General features: G+C 34.0%; 2 protein-coding genes across 2 annotated transcripts; both read right to left on the reverse strand.

The window, feature by feature from the left end:
• Positions 1–436: 436 nt before the first annotated feature.
• Positions 437–5331, reverse strand: LOC110709817 (probable inactive receptor kinase At1g48480). Its single transcript, XM_021888073.1, has 3 exons — positions 3957–5331; positions 2809–3471; positions 437–1492 (listed from the first exon to the last, which is right to left on the reverse strand). The coding sequence occupies exons 1-3, from the start codon at positions 4645–4647 to the stop codon at positions 870–872; spliced, it is 1977 nt and encodes a 658-aa protein (XP_021743765.1). The 5' UTR covers positions 4648–5331; the 3' UTR covers positions 437–869.
• Positions 5332–12906: 7575 nt separating this feature from the next.
• Positions 12907–15964, reverse strand: LOC110709820 (actin-7-like). The gene is made up of 5 exons (XM_021888076.1): positions 15829–15964; positions 14545–14617; positions 14059–14452; positions 13350–13963; positions 12907–13259 (listed from the first exon to the last, which is right to left on the reverse strand). Exons 2-5 carry the CDS (start codon positions 14602–14604, stop codon positions 13194–13196), a joined length of 1134 nt encoding a protein of 377 aa, XP_021743768.1. The 5' UTR covers positions 14605–14617; positions 15829–15964; the 3' UTR covers positions 12907–13193.
• Between the last annotated feature and the right edge of the window lie 496 nt (positions 15965–16460).

A 16460-nucleotide genomic window follows, 5' to 3' on the forward strand; every position in this document is an offset into this window, starting at 1 on the left:
ACTAATCATGAATATAAATTCAGAGTATCAATTGCGCAGTGGAATTTGTTGAGGCCATTATAATAGTCCATTCCAATGTTTAGGAATTAAGTTTAAGATCAGATAATGATTTCACACGTTCGTCGTTCAATTTACAAACTAAATTTAGCTCCCAAGGCACACAGGCTAAGGAACAGCTAGTCATATTCATTAGAATCCCGACCAGACCAAGGTTGGCAAAACAAACGAACAATGGGCAGCTCTTGCTCAACCTAGGCTGTGGCCACCAATAATTGTTACGGAGTATTCTAATCTCTGTTCACGACGTTATCCCAAGGAAATGATGAAAAAGCATAAAATAATACTCCGTACTACGTATGTATGTATGTATAAATACAACCTAGCCTAGATAGAAGTTGAATGATAAGCAATAATTATAACTAAAATAGAGACAAAGTGGGACCAAATTACACTTGAAATAGCATGCAATACAACTAACACATACCCGCATGACGAAGCAAACTAAAGATGTCGACCTCAACACAAAGATATGAAAATGCTCCAAATCTGCTGTAAAGTTAAAGCACATTCAGTACACCAACACAACACAGAAACCACACTAAATCACTAATAATTACAGCCACCCAAAAGATCCCTCTAACAACAACACATTCACAAGTATTAACTCTACCCCACTCTCCAAGCCATACAAAAAAAAGTAATTAAAATAAAGCGAGCGAATACACGAGGGAAAAATTCGAAAAAAGAAGGGACCGGTTGAGCAGTTGTTGACTCTCCTAGGGCATACAACATGAATTTTGTTAATCTTTGTAAGGTAAGAGTCCGGAATTTTACGTACATTGACATGCCAATCTTGGATGCTTTGAGGTTCAACGAGAAGATCCGTCATCTGTGTCGATGAATGTGGTTGGATCGTTAACCTCTCTAATGCTAGGGCTACATAGTTCCTCAATTCGTTTGGTTACTTCTAGCATTGAAGGGCGAGTGTCAGGGTACTGAGCTGCACAGTCTACTGCGAGCTGTAAGAGTTGAACCATCTCCTCCTCGGCGTGTTGGTATCTAAGGAGCTCGAGATCAAACACCTCTGAAGCCCAATCATCCTTGACAACAGATTGTACCCATCTTGGGAGATCAACCCCTTCCTCATTTAACAAAGCATGTGTTGGTGCTTTGCCGGTGAGGAGTTCCAAGAGTAACACCCCAAAGCTGTAGACATCGGCCTTTTGGGATACTTTACGTGGCTCTGTGACTTCAGGTGCACGATAGCCATTGACACGGGTTGGAGTGGATGATGGCCCCACGAGCTGAGCTAGGCCAAAGTCAGACACACGAGGTTCGTAGGATTTGGTGAGGAGAACGTTGGATGATTTAATGTTTCCATGAGAGACATCTGAGCCTCTAGAGTGGAGGTAAGTAATCCCACGAGCGACTCCAAGGGCAATGCTTGACCTCAATTCCCAGTTAAGTGGTGTTCTACCGGCCCCTTTGTTTCCTATTAAAAAAAAAAAAAATTAATAGGACAAGCAACCATTAGATGGATGACCTTAAGGATTGGCAACAGCTAAAAGGTATGCTAGACAACGGAAAGTAGAAAGCATTTCATATCATTGGTTACAGAAAAAGTTTACATGAACTTCACTGCTGAAATAATGAAGACTGAAAAGAAATAAAAAAAAAACGTAGCCTAATAAGTAATCCCTCTGCCAGAATTTGTTATCAGATAATCCCAACCCTTTCAGAGTAGGAAGGACATGACATGATTGTATGTATAAAATCACTCATTATGATAGTTGTGTTACTTCTATCCCCTCCTGGGCTCCCGGTCACTTATTTTCAAGCAAGTGTATATTAAAAAGTCCAATAATAAATCAACACTACTAAAAGAAATGTGACAAAATTTACTAGACATTCTAAAACAGTACATGCGACTACCAATTCCAGATGGAGGTAGTAATGACGAGGATGGAAGAATAGTAATAGCAGTCCATAGCACAAAATGAATAAAAATGCAATAATAGTACAACCAAATATCAAATAAAAATCTCTCAAACACTAGAAGTGTAGAAAACCATTTCCAGAGCAAAATAAACCTATGGTACAGATGTGGGGTTGATGTTGTGGAAAAATAACAATAGCATACAACTCATATTTGATCCAAGTAATAATGGCTACAGTTTTAACATAATTCCAACAAAACAAATCTTTTCAACATAATTTAGGCAACAATTCAAGATATAGTAATGCCAAAGTGTAGCAACGGCACTAAACAGCTTCTTTTATGTTGGGCCCTTCATTGACTTGAGAAGGTATAGAAATTAGTCCGAATTTTATATCAGTTTTACACTCGTGAGGGTAAACTTCCTAGTTTTCTTCCCTGACAATCTACGCAATCCCCATTTATGAGGACAAAGTGCACAATATTTGCTAAAATGTAAGTTTAACAGCCTAATGATTTGAGGTCATACAGTACAATCTTCTCTTTCTTCTAGCTACAAGCGCAAATGTGCTAATTTTATATAACCTTCTCATTTCATCAAAAGAAACACAACCTTTTCGTCTTCTAACATGGGTTCGAATACCAGAATGCATGACCCTATAATTTGTGTCTAGATTGGAGTCTTTTTCGCTAGAGATTAAGGGCATAGAGAATCCTTAATAGGCGGTAAATGAACCCACACTATGCTCAATGATTAAACACCCTTAAACATAAATACAAAGACTATAATTAAGATCACCTAAAACAACTTGAAAATTGCAAGAAAGAAAACATAAACAGAAGGAGAATGTAGTTTAAGAGAAGTTGCTCACCATGCAAGAATGCGGACAAGCTTCCCGTAGGCATGTAATCAAAGACAAGAAGCTTCTCATCCCTACTGTAATAGTAAGCTCTGAGAGGCACCAAATTCTCGTGCTCCATTGCCCCAACAGCTTCTATCTTCTCCTTGAATTCTACCTCTCCAAGAATCACGTCCTTCAACCTCTTTACAGCAACCACCGTACCCATCTCCATAACCGCCTTGTAAGCTGTCCCAAATGTACCTTTTCCCAATACTTCAGCAGAAGCTCTCAACAGTTCCTCCAAATCAAACATTTTCCCACCAATCCCATTTCCGAAAAACACCAGCTTTTTAGTTACACCTCCACCATTCACCTCTTCTGCTTTCGTATGTCCAGGGGTCGCCAATGCAGCTGCTGCAACTGCGGGTACTGAATACCCACCTCCTCCATATCCACCATTCTCGACGTCCCCAGCAGGCTTCTCCTCCGGAATATCGAATCCCAATTGCTTATTGATTGATGCAAGATCAACTGCATTGCTTTCCTTATTCCTCTTCTTGCCACATACAAAGACTATAATCATCAAAATCAAAGCAAATGCCACCACAGCTCCAATCACAATCCCGGCAATCGCCCCACCTGACAATCCCTTCTTCTTCTTCTTCTTTTGTTCTCCAGTCAATATACCAGTACCTGCTCATCACACCAACAAACAACCACCTTGTTCTCAACAAAAAAAATCTCCTCAAACATAAGTAAACATTACTAAATACAGCATATAGTCAACCAACAAAAACTAGGGCCACTTTATAGTTTCTGGTTGGTAGTTGGTTCATTACTATTGTCACCAAAAATTCATCTCTCTAAAATCCAAATACTATCAACCAGAACTAAAAATAAAAACTAGTTTCCAAAAATTTGATTTTAGTTTCATTCAGAAAATCTCTAAATCAAAAACAATCAAACCCCACATACTCAAATATACAAAACCTTGACAATGTTGACATAAGACATAACAGATTTTAACCGGACTAAATATAGTAACAATTATCGAACTAACATAATTTCTTTAATTCTTTCCCTACTTGTAGCTTTCTACAATGATATAGACGAGATTCGATCCCACATACGAGTAAACCCCGAAAACAAGTAAAAACAAAAGGAAGAAAACCCATTACCTGCAGCAAGGCCAGGGCAAATTTGAAGGGGCTTTCCACACAATTTGTTACCCTGAAAAGCAGTGACAGGCATTGAACTAAGACTAACAGGAATTGAACCATTTAAATTATTACCAGACACATTAAATTGGTCCAAATCCAGCTTTAATTCTGGCATAAACCCTCTCAAATTATTTTCTTGAAGATACAAAGTCTTCAACCTACTCAAATTCCTCAAACTTCCAGGAACTTCACCACTAAAATTATTATTAGCCAAATTAAGCCGAACCAAATTCTTTAACCCAGAAAAAAATTCAGGGATTTCACCCCCAAATTTATTATCCTGCAAATAAATGTTCCTCAACTCAGAACATAAACCCAAATCAGAAGGTAAATTTCCAGATAATTCATTAAACCTAAGACTGAGAGTTGCGAGGGATGTTAAATTTGAGAAAACCCCAGTAGGAATTTCACCGGAGAGAGAAAATCCCGGCAAATGAAGGCCTATTACGGCGTCGTTTTTGCATTGAACACCTGACCAAGAACAGGGGTTGGAATTTGAACTAGTGTTCCATAAAATTGTCCGACCACCTACTGCAGAGGAGAGAGAAATTAGTGCGGATCTACTTGATGAAAGATCTGATAATGCAGATGGAATTAGTGTTACTATCAACAAAAATAGCAAGAAATTTGCAGTTATTTTACTACCCATTATGAAAAAAATGGTTTTTTTTCCTTATTTTGGAAATTAATGGAGGAAATTGAAAAAAATCAAAACTTTTCAAATGGGTAGTTTTATGAACAATGCCATTGTTGAAGATGAAGAAAAAAGATGGGATTTTTCAAGGGTTTTAGTTTTTTTTTTTGGTTTTTGAGAATTGTGAAGAGTGTTAATTAGAGGAGAATTGGGAAGAGGGTAGCTTAAGATTGAAGATTTGGGGAAAAGAGATGAAATCTCAGAGAAAGTAAAAGGGAAATTAAAGAGCTTTAAATTAGTGAAGTGAAAAGAGTGAGTGAGTGAGTGAGTGAGTGAGGAGAGCAGGTGAGAAAGGGGGAGAGTAATAACAGGCTGTGTGTAATTAAAAACCCTACCTGTTACCTGTTTTTAGTGAGTGATAAAAGTAGCCAAGTAGGTGCCAATTGCCACTCATATTGTCCTTTTTTTCTATTTTCTCTCTCCTCTTTTTTTCATTTTTAGGGTGGTGTCTTTCTTGGAGTCATGGTTGGTCAATTAAGTGCTTTTTGGCCTTTTTCTATCTTAAAATTACTTTATGTACATTGGTTCATTAGTTATTTTAAAAATATATTTTAGGTTTGAAGTAATTTATACTTATATATTGGATGGTTGTGGTTCGTGCTTTGTATTAGGGGTTGTTTAGGCTTGAATAAGTGGTTACTGATCGTGTTGTGATTGTCTTGTCAAGCCACGTTGTTTGTACTTTAAAAATATTAGTTATCTTGTTGGGCTGATGTCGTGTTGTGGTTTTACAATGAAAAGATGACTTAGATGCAACCTACATATTCACACCCAAACTCCCATAATAACATGCTTGTAAAATAATACTCAAATCCTAAAAACTGGCGTTGCATCAAATTTGACTAATTATTTAGAGATTAATAGTTAATACGAAGTAAGTAGTAATATCTTGTGTAATAATTCTAAGTGGTACATTGCTTTGCTACCTTAGACCATAGTTTTGGGCTTTGTTGTTTTGAGATTTCAATGACATGTTGTCTAATGGACTCCTTACTTGTTGGCCCAACATTGGAGTTTTTCAATTTCAAGCAAAAGTCTTGCCTTGTGAGGTGATATGTAAAAAGCTTAATATTATTCTTAACTAGCTTAGGCTCCGTGTCATGCACGATAAGTCTAATTTTTTATTATTATTTTTTAAGAAAATAATTATATCTAACAAATAAAAGTGATGCTTTAAAGTAATTTCTTTAATATAAATAATATGAATCAATTTTATTACGTAGTATTACATTTTTGGCAAAATCTAATATCACTCTGTTTATCAGATAATTAAAAAGGAGTTGGAATAATATTTTAAGTAAATGTGTATGGAAGAATTATGAACGCCAAAGAAAAAGAAATATTTTTGTCATAAAGATAATATAAAAGATTTGGAATGATATTAAAAAAAATTAAAAAAAAAAAAAAAAGTTGGTTAAAAAGGGAAGGGAGGTTTTGGAGGGAAAAATCAGCACCAGGATGTGACACACCGACACGTATCACTTGCGGTGTCTGTTTTAGTATTAAGTTACTATTGATTGGAAACTCTGATTCTTGAAGCCTTGAAGGTGATATTTGTATATCATCAGTTATAAAGTGTTAACGAAAGATTATCCTGTCAATCCACGTCGTCACGATGATGGGTTAAAAGAGCTTCTATTTTTTGTTGTATTCAATCTTTTGTTATGGCTAATTTTAAACAAGCAACATATCTTATAGCCTTCCTGAGACTCTAAGAGAACAGCACAACAATGCTACCATGTTGTATGGTCGATTGTCTTGGGTTGTGACTTGTGGTGAGACCTTCTGGTCCCTATAAGGCTATGACCCTATAGTTGCTCTTTGCCTTCCCCCCTTATTACATGTTACGTTGGGTCATCGGGGATTTTATTGTTGGCTCGATCCATTGCCATCTATAAAGCTCGATACATAAATAGAATTAATTCAAACACATTTTTTTTAAAATCAATTTATGGCGCAATGCAAGACTGAGTGCGCAACCTAATGATGTTTAAGGGCAACATGAAAAGCCTAGAAAGCATTTCGTTCCTCTTGCTGGCCATCTTTCAGAGGATCTAATAGCTATACAGACCTTTTACAAAGGCTGAATTTTAGTTCAGTACTTTGTTTATTGAATATATTCCTAAGTTTGTTATCCATTTGCATTGCATACATAGTTGGCATTTGACAGACAGACTCAGATTTTTATAAAAAAAACTTCTATGGGGTCACATCGAATTTTCAGTTTTTGATTTTGAGATCTTAAAAATCGTATGATTCAAGTTATACTATAGGCAAGTTATCAAGATATTATTATTATTATTATTATTATTATTATTATTATTATTATTATTATTATTTTCTTATTATCTCAAAAACAGACAAAGTCATACAGCCTCCAATAAATTAGTGAGAAGCCGAGATACTATTTGGGCCCCCACTCCTCTATTATTATTATTATTATTATTATTATTATTATTATTATTATTATTATTATTATTATTATTATTATTACATTTTTATTTTTATTTTTTATGAATGCCAACTAATTTAATTGGTTAAAGTTTTGAAAATGGTGTCTTAAAATCAAATTCCGTTTACATCACTGTACATTATGACTTTCTTTTGAAACTAGGTAAGAAGTCAAGTAGACTTCTAAACGACGACATGAAAGTTTAATATTTAGTACAACGTCGATGTGTGAAAAACTGACGTAACTCGACTACATTCAATCTAATTCAAAAGTGACCTGATCCAAATTTCATCTTATAAAAACCCAATGAATTAACATGATTCAAACCCGAACCAAACCTAACTTGATTCAACTAGACCCAATCGAACTCGATCTAGTCACTCGAATTTTGAGGGTATTTGACTATCAAGTGGGATCCTTCGGGATGGGTTTGGGGCTTCGGCCTCGAGTGAGTCAAGAGCCATAACAAAAAAGTGTTATATATTTTTTTATTTTTTATTTTTTAAAAGAAAATTAATTTATTAATAGAAGAGTCATACGACATCTACAATATAAATCAAAACTAGCAAATACAATACAAACTGAATCAAATAATATTCTAATTTGACAAAACTACGATCGTTGTTATCTGAATCTGACATTTTTAAATGCCCTCTTTCACACCGCTTTTTGATATAGCTTTTCACAAGGGGGTCTTTCGATCTATTGTAGTTTTGGAATCGAACACCATTCGATACAATTGATTGTAGATGTAGAATTAACCTCCATGGCGACACAGCACAACTCCTCATCAACAAATCGATTTTTCTTACGAAATTAAAGAACATAGCCCCAAAACTCTCAAAAAGAGAGAAAATTAACCCGATATACGGGTAGAAAAACTCTCAAATAGAGAGACTACAATTATTGTGAGCATAAAGTAAAAAACTAGTAGAAAACTAAGAGATTAGGGGCTTACCATCAACCAAAAGGTTGGTGGTAGCCCCTAGAAACAAGATTTTTTTTAGGGTTTTTGAAGAGGAAGAGAAAAGAGGAGAGGCGAAGATACGAAGTACAATTCTACGAGTTGTTATATATTTTTTTATTATACTCTAATATATATTAATCAGACCCTATGTTACAAGAAAAAGTGGTTGTATATTTTTTTTTTTATTATACTCTAACATATATAAGGTTACAAATGTACTAAATATATTAGTCTAATGAATAGAAATTACCCCTTTTAGTAAATAAAAGGTTATATAAATTGAATTTTGTACATGATTTTATTCTTTTAGAATTTCAAAATACTATTGTGATCTTTCAGTTTTATTTGAGAAATTTTGATGTTAAAATGCTTTTTTTTTGGTGCAACTTAAACCCTTAAAATATGTTTTGAGTTAATGCTAATTCAATATGCAATAACAATAACCAAATTGGACTCCTTAAATACTATAACGATTAGCTTTTTTAAGTTGTAACATATACCGTATTTCATTATTCTATATAAGATATGTCGCATTTAAATAAGGAGGTTATACAAATGAAGACTTTTTAAAGTTGATTTATTACATAGAATGAAATTCACGCCAATGATGATTTTTTCAAAGCGATGTTAGTAAGGATTTGAGGAGAAATAATACATTTACAAATTACAATTTTATATTCCGTAACATACAAAATTCCTTTGACAAGTAAACGCTTTTTACTTGTTTGAAGTTGATCCTTCAACAAAATTTATAGTAATTCATTCATAATTTTGCTCATGTATGACATCTTACACTAAATGATTATTTCGGTTGCTAACAACTTATCATTGCTAAATTATCCATTGTGTTTACAACTAATTTCATGAATCAGCATCCCCTGTTAATAGATAATTGAGTTATTATTATTAATATAATTATTATAATAAGATTGATAAAATGATAGTAATAATAATAACTTAATATAATCATGATATTTTATTTTGCAATAAGCAAAACTATTTTATCAAACTAGTACCGTGTAATATTAAAACAAAAGGTATAATTATTTGTTACATTTTTCCGAATCTAAATGAAATTTCAATTATATTTTCGTCACAAAAAAAAAGGGTTGAATTTATAATCTAATACTTGTGATCTTATTCAACGCTTATTATTGATGTGAAAGTCTATTGTTATTTACTTGATTACCTTTACTTATTCACCTTAATTTCTTATTACTTTCCATTGATTGTGTCTTTCTCACATTATCTATCTTAGCAAGGGTAATAACAAAAAGTTTAAAAGGGAAAAACATGTGCTTTAAGGAATTGAACTCGACATCACGTAACATGTCAATGTTTGCATATCTATCAATTAATCTAAGCCTTAATCATATAGCTGCTTGTGTTACTAAAAAACTTTCAAATATCATATTATGAATTGTTGTGTCGTTTTCCGATATGTGCTTACCAAACATAGCTACTTTATTACTAAAATATTTTTAAACAATATTGTTCGAAATTTTTGGGGGTTTTCTGCCATTGTCGACGACCTTAAACCATTTTCGACCATTATTACTGCTGTCGGCCATCAAGTCGATCTCCTATTTATTTATTATTCAATATGCCTTCGATACTTTTGTGCCTTTGACAATTATTGTATTCCACCACAAAATCCAAATTCATTTGAAATCAAGAGGAAGAACAAGAATACCATTTCACTACTTCAATTGAAAATGGGTATATTCTGCAAATAGACCTATTAATAATTGGAGACGATTAATGTAGGAAGAGTAAGTCAATTAAACCGCAAAATATGTAACAAATATGTTTTGCAAATAATAACACAACCTTTACATTGTTAATTGGAATAGTTAGTGATTTGAACACCGCAAAATCGAAAATTCTGAAACTGATTTAAGTCGAAAATTCTTAATGTTCTCACGTATACTACGATTATTTTGTTCAATTAAACCGACTAATATGAGCGATGGATGTAAATTCAAGATTCTGCAATGATATGCACCAGCTTCAAGGTTTATTTTTCCATCTGCCATGGTCGTCGTTTCGCCCTTTCTTTGGAACAATGTTCATTGAATTGAAGAAATGAACAGATTATTTTTGTAAGAAAAAATAAAAATAAATTAAATTAAAGATATTAAATTACTAGCATTGGAAGTGACAAACTATTTGAATTTTAAACATTAGATTAATTTAAAATTTCATTTTAAATTTGAATGAAATTTCAAAGTAGTGGAATTTAGGGGTCATTCTAATTAACAATGAAAAATTGCCATACAACATTGTATGTGGTCTCTAAATACAAAGGTTGTATGTGTAGCATTTTCCCTCTTTTATTTCGGCTCACTTACTTCACCAAAAAAATATTTCGGCTCACTTCTCCTTGGCTCTGAATTTCATTGTGCCTTTGTCCAAAATCCCCCCCCCCCCCATCACATAAGTATGATTAAACGTACTTAGTTGAAGGGCATCAATTAATTCAAGCAAGCGTAAGGTGGGTCCAATACTCCAATGGTCCATAAATTGTTTGAGATTTGATACCAACTTATATAGTTATATATTGAAAAACACTTGAGATTCCAAACTATATGGAGAAAATTGGGGATATCACGCGGGTGGAAGGAGGCTTTGGACCAATTAGACCAACCTTAATTCTCGAATTCAGATTAATATTTGGGTTATGTTAAAAAAAACTATTAAAAAATAGGAGTAATATAAAACTTAATAGTAATACAAAATATGGTCTGGGTTAAATTGGGTTGTTCGAGTTTCTTTCAGTAATTTCATTTTAGGCTAGGTTCACATCGAATAAGATATAACAGCTCTACATATATACTACAGCTTAGATTATGTATGGCAAAAAAAAATTCATAAACTTCATTGCCTCATTGGTAATTATCTTACGGGAGACAAGTAGTTACATTGCCACATTTGATCGAATGCATTTACCTTTTACTTGACAGCCAATTTAACTTTTTACGAAACAAGTATCACTTATTGTTTTATGAGTTTATCGAAGTCAATGTACGGTCAATTGTGAGCTTAAATACTAATGTAATAATTAAACTTCTTTAAAACTTGTATATCACCTTAACTCCATTTAAATATCAATAGAAGATTAAAATAATTGCTTCCAAAATCTCCAATAGCATTGGCCTATGAACTGTTTGCGTCAAACATGTCTTTCCAAGCAAGCGTAACATCGAAAGCAACTTTGATTGCCAAAGTTTTCTATAATATTGGAAGCCCACCATTAACTTTAATTAAACAAACTTTATAATCTTACTTTACTTAAGAGGAAAGGGGAAGGATTAGATTTTGCTAAAGATACCTATGCCTTCCAAAAACAGTGGATTTCGTAATCTTAAGCAACTCTGGATTAAAAAAAATAAAATAAAAAAAATAAAAAAAACTCTATATTAAATTCATGGTTTAACCCCCCCTTTTTTTTTTTTTTTTTTTTTTTGTGGCAAGAGTTTAACCGTCAATTTATTGATATGAATATATGATGATATTCATGAGCATATAAATAATGCTTCTTTGACCATATTTTTGTATGACTTTTATTTTTCCGTGGACTTAAATTTACCTTTAATTAATACAAGTATGTTCCCATCTTGCTTAAAACAAAGTTTAATATTTCGTCCCATTAAAATAAATGATTATTATTTTCAGTTTTAAATTTTAAAAACCATGTTTATTTGAGTTTGAAGAGCTTTAATTAGCTTAATGGCCCATTTGTAAAGCAATCATAAGTTTCAATGACTTTGTTTGTAATTTGGTGAGGATATTCCATGTTCATTACTATGTCAATGAAACTTCTTCCTCAAAGCAAGGGGATGATAATACAATTTGTGATAAAAAGTGATGTATTTGAAGAAACTTCTTCCTCAAACATGTATTTTATGATGATAAAATGGATATTGGCATGAAATTCCGTTGGCAAACATACTTGTAAAACCATTACCAATACCATCATTTGTATCCACCAACCAAACGGAAGTAATTATTTTGAAATCGGTTATAACAGTATTAGATGACGTAGTTGTAGAATGTAGCTTCTTATTAGAAAGCTTGTTTGTAAGAACATCAAAAACGATAATTATGTCAACTTCGAAGTCATAATGATATGTTTCGCTCGAATGAAAATTTGTTCAAGGATTATACTATTACATCAGTTGCCTTTCAGTTTAATATTGATCGCTTGTAGTATTTGTACTTTTCGAACTTCGACACCCTCCTCTATGAACGCTTTTGCATTTTACAACTGCATGTCTACATCATTACATACTCTTGTAAGATGTAATACTCAGTATAGAATAACTGGAATTTTAAATTTTTAGATCTTGCTCTAAGGCCACTCCATGCTTCACCAGATTGTTCGTACATAATTTTAGTCCTTTCATCTCTTTTCAATGGATAAAGGGAACTTTTGTAATTTAGGCACCGAACAAAAAACATTGTTAATTGTCAATGTGTTGCCAATTGAGCCATACGGAACTACGGAGTAAATAACGAAACAACAAAACGACCAAAACAAACAAAAACAAATGCCTACAAAAATCACCTCATTTTCAACACATTCTGACCTTGCGCAAACAAAACACAAATGTAGTCATCTTCAACAATCCCAACCATGAAGGCTCGTATGGTTCTGAACAATATAGTTATCGTATTCTGAAAGATATCGAGAAATGAGATCCACAATATATCTTTGTTTCACATAAGCATTGAAGATTATGGCAAAAAACAGAGCCACATGAGAAGATCAAAAACCTGAGGCTGCAGCAAGGTGTGACCCAGAAAAATAGTAGAGTATAGAAATTAAACATTCTGCAATCCGCAAAGATTACATACCATAATTCTCGAAAAATAGTTACAACAAACAATAGAAATTCCAAGCTTAGGTCCCAAAAAAAACCACAAGCTCCTAAACCCTCTCCATCTCTCTCGACCAAATCAAATCAAATCATACACCACACTAATAAGTTTTTTTTTTTCTTTTCTTTTTTGACCAAACAGAAAGAAAAACAAAGAGACAACAGGAGACTATGTAGGACTACAATCTCAAAACTTATCTTCTTAGAAGCACTTTCGGTGGACAATTGATGGGCCAGATTCATCGTATTCTCCCTTGGAGATCCACATCTGTAAAAACACAACATCACCAGTTATATGCTTTGAAATTAAAACACTGCAACAAAACACTAACAATTTGATACTTAAACGATGCAGTACCTGTTGGAAGGTGCTGAGCGACGCAAGGATAGACCCTCCTATCCAGACACTGTACTTCCTCTCAGGAGGTGCAACAACCTTGATCTTCATGCTGCTGGGAGCAAGAGCTGTGATTTCTTTGCTCATACGGTCAGCGATTCCAGGGAACATAGTTGTACCACCACTGAGCACAATGTTACCGTATAGATCCTTCCTGATATCGACATCACACTTCATGATGGAGTTGTAGGTAGTCTCGTGGATACCTGCAGCTTCCATACCGATCAATGATGGCTGGAAGAGGACCTCTGGGCAACGGAATCTCTCAGCTCCGATGGTAATGACCTGACCATCAGGAAGCTCGTAGTTCTTTTCAATGGCAGAGCTGCTCTTGGCAGTCTCTGATTCCTGCTCAAAGTCAAGAGCAACGTATGCAAGCTTCTCCTTAATATCACGGACAATTTCCCGTTCAGCTGATGTTGTGAACATGTAACCTCTCTCGGTAAGGATCTTCATGAGATAATCGGTAAGATCACGTCCGGCAAGATCCAAACGGAGGATGGCATGGGGGAGGGCATAACCCTCGTAAATGGGAACTGTGTGACTCACACCATCACCAGAGTCGAGCACGATACCTGTTCAATGGACACAAATGAGATGATAATAAACATGACAGCAGACAATTATACAAGGAAATTAGGTGAACATAACAGCTTTATTAGGTACAAACCTGTGGTTCGACCACTAGCGTACAGTGATAGAACGGCCTGGATGGCAACATACATAGCGGGCACATTGAAGGTCTCAAACATGATCTGGGTCATCTTCTCTCTGTTAGCCTTAGGGTTCAATGGTGCCTCAGTAAGCAACACTGGGTGTTCTTCTGGGGCAACACGAAGTTCATTGTAGAAGGTGTGATGCCAAATCTTTTCCATATCATCCCAGTTGCTCACAATACCGTGCTCAATTGGGTACTTCAAGGTCAAAATACCTCTCTTGGACTGAGCTTCGTCTCCAACATATGCATCCTTCTGTCCCATACCAACCATGACACCAGTGTGTCTGGGACGACCAACAATACTTGGGAAGACGGCCCTTGGAGCATCATCTCCGGCAAATCCAGCCTTTACAATGAAAAACGAAAGCACATTTAGATCCAACACAAACCATTAAACAGTAAGAAAAATTGCATAGTAGTGCAAGAGTCTCATCTTACCTTGACCATACCAGTTCCATTGTCACAGACAAGGGGTTGGATCTCCTCTGCATCAGCCATCTCGATTTATATACTACATAAACACAGTCAACACGTCAATACAAGGTTATTGTGATTTGTAGGCACAATAAACAATGGACTCTATCACCCATATCTCATTATCAGACTAATTCAACATGAAACAATCAACTAAACACAATCAATATGTAATTGTTAGTTCAACATGACTCAATCTTGATTATCACAGCAGGTTTGAAACTTCAATGATGATACATGGCGATTAGTCAATGCCAATTGAATTTTGTATTGAATTCTTAACTCTATTCGCACCTCTGCACCAAACTCAATCACACCACATTTCAAGCTGCCAATTGTTCTTACAAACTAAATCACTCAAAAAGAACTACAATGTCAAACAACCTTACAGCAACAGAGAAAGACCAACCTCTTACGAATTTCTAAATTAAAAGACTGAAAAGGAGCAAATTACTTTTTAGATCTCTAATTCAAGCTTTAGTATTTGTTACATATTTCTCAACATTCTATTCATACCTACTTACACGATCATATACTGAATAAAGTGAGTCTAATAATAATCAATTCATCCGATCCAATTAAAATTCAACAACATGAATTCTAAGCATTCTACAGCTTTAATATGAACATATAATCATACTTAAAACAAATAGCTTGTCAACTAATTACAACCGCACTTTCAAATACTACTTCAAACATCTCCAAATGACAGAAATCTAGCATTCAAGCAAAACAATTCATCTAACAGTATACTCGTAAGATTTTAACATCTCCGAATGACAGAAATCTAGAATCAAACTTAGCAATTCATCAACAGTCTCACATCTCCAAATCGCAATCAGCTCATCTAATTAAAATCGCAAATCGATCCAAATGACCGTAATCGAGCATTTAAGCATCTCCAAAATACTGTATATAATGTCATTATCAATTACAGTAAACCCTAACATTTCAATAATCGTCAAATATCATAAATCGAACAAAAAATTACACAAAATCAACAGATTTCAGCAGATCGAACTAGTCAAATCACAATCAATTCAAGTCAACTGAACCAAATACTTCAGATCGGAAACTAATCCACCATCAACAATACTCAATCGAGCAAAATATCATCAAATTCAAAGCCAAAAGAAAGATCCAGAATCACAAATTACAAAATAAAAATTGAATCTAATCTAAAAAATTAAAAACAAAAACAAAAAAGAGGATCCGAAATTCAAAGTGCGAGAACTTTTAAGCCCTTACCTTGAAGAACGAAGCGAGCTTGCGGCTGCGAGAGGAGAGAGAAAGTAGAGTGAGAAAGTGAGAGATTAGAGAGAGAATTTAGAGAGAGAAAGTGAGAATTTTGAGAGAGAGGCGATTGAATGAGTGACTTGCTATCCTTTATGTTAAGAAGAAGTCCGAAATGAAATGCAAATGAAATGTAAATGCGCCTTACATTTATTTCATCTTCATTTCAAATATTTTTAAAAAAATTTGAGGGTTTTTATTTTATTTATTTTAATATTAATAATTTAAAAAAGAAATAAAATAATTTTAAAATAGAGAAAATATTTGGGGAAAAATGAGGACAATGATTTAAGTTCCAGGGAGGAGAGAGAAAGAGAGGGCGGGCGGTGTGACATCATGTGAGCTGGAAGCACGTACTCGTCCACGTGGTCACTTTTTGCTTTTTAATTTTTATTTTTTTTTTTTTTATTTTTGGAGAAATTAGATTATTTATATTTAATTATTTTGGGGTTCTTTTGAAATAGACATAATTATTTTAGAAAATTGATATTATAAAAAATTTGACAGAATGTTGTTGTGAATTCATGTGCTAGAAAATATTGAGAGAATGTGGAACCACGTTGTGTTGGGGTTATTGTAGTTATTAT

This window comes from Chenopodium quinoa, unplaced genomic scaffold (genome assembly GCF_001683475.1).
Source record: "Chenopodium quinoa cultivar QQ74 unplaced genomic scaffold, ASM168347v1, whole genome shotgun sequence".
In the NCBI taxonomy this organism is placed as follows: Eukaryota; Viridiplantae; Streptophyta; class Magnoliopsida; order Caryophyllales; family Amaranthaceae; genus Chenopodium; species Chenopodium quinoa.

Coding starts and splice junctions, on each gene's coding strand:
- LOC110709817 (XM_021888073.1), bottom strand. CDS start 4,647: ATGGGTAGTAAAATAACTGCAAATTTCTTGCTATTTTTGTTGATAGTA. Junction 3,472..3,956: donor TTGCCCTGGCCTTGCTGCAG/GTAATGGGTTTT, acceptor TGTGATGAGCAG/GTACTGGTATATTGACTGGA. Junction 1,493..2,808: donor CTTGTCCGCATTCTTGCATG/GTGAGCAACTTC, acceptor TTTTTTTAATAG/GAAACAAAGGGGCCGGTAGA.
- LOC110709820 (XM_021888076.1), bottom strand. CDS start 14,604: ATGGCTGATGCAGAGGAGATCCAACCCCTTGTCTGTGACAATGGAACT. Junction 14,453..14,544: donor ATGGAACTGGTATGGTCAAG/GTAAGATGAGAC, acceptor TTCATTGTAAAG/GCTGGATTTGCCGGAGATGA. Junction 13,260..13,349: donor CGCTCAGCACCTTCCAACAG/GTACTGCATCGT, acceptor GTGTTTTTACAG/ATGTGGATCTCCAAGGGAGA.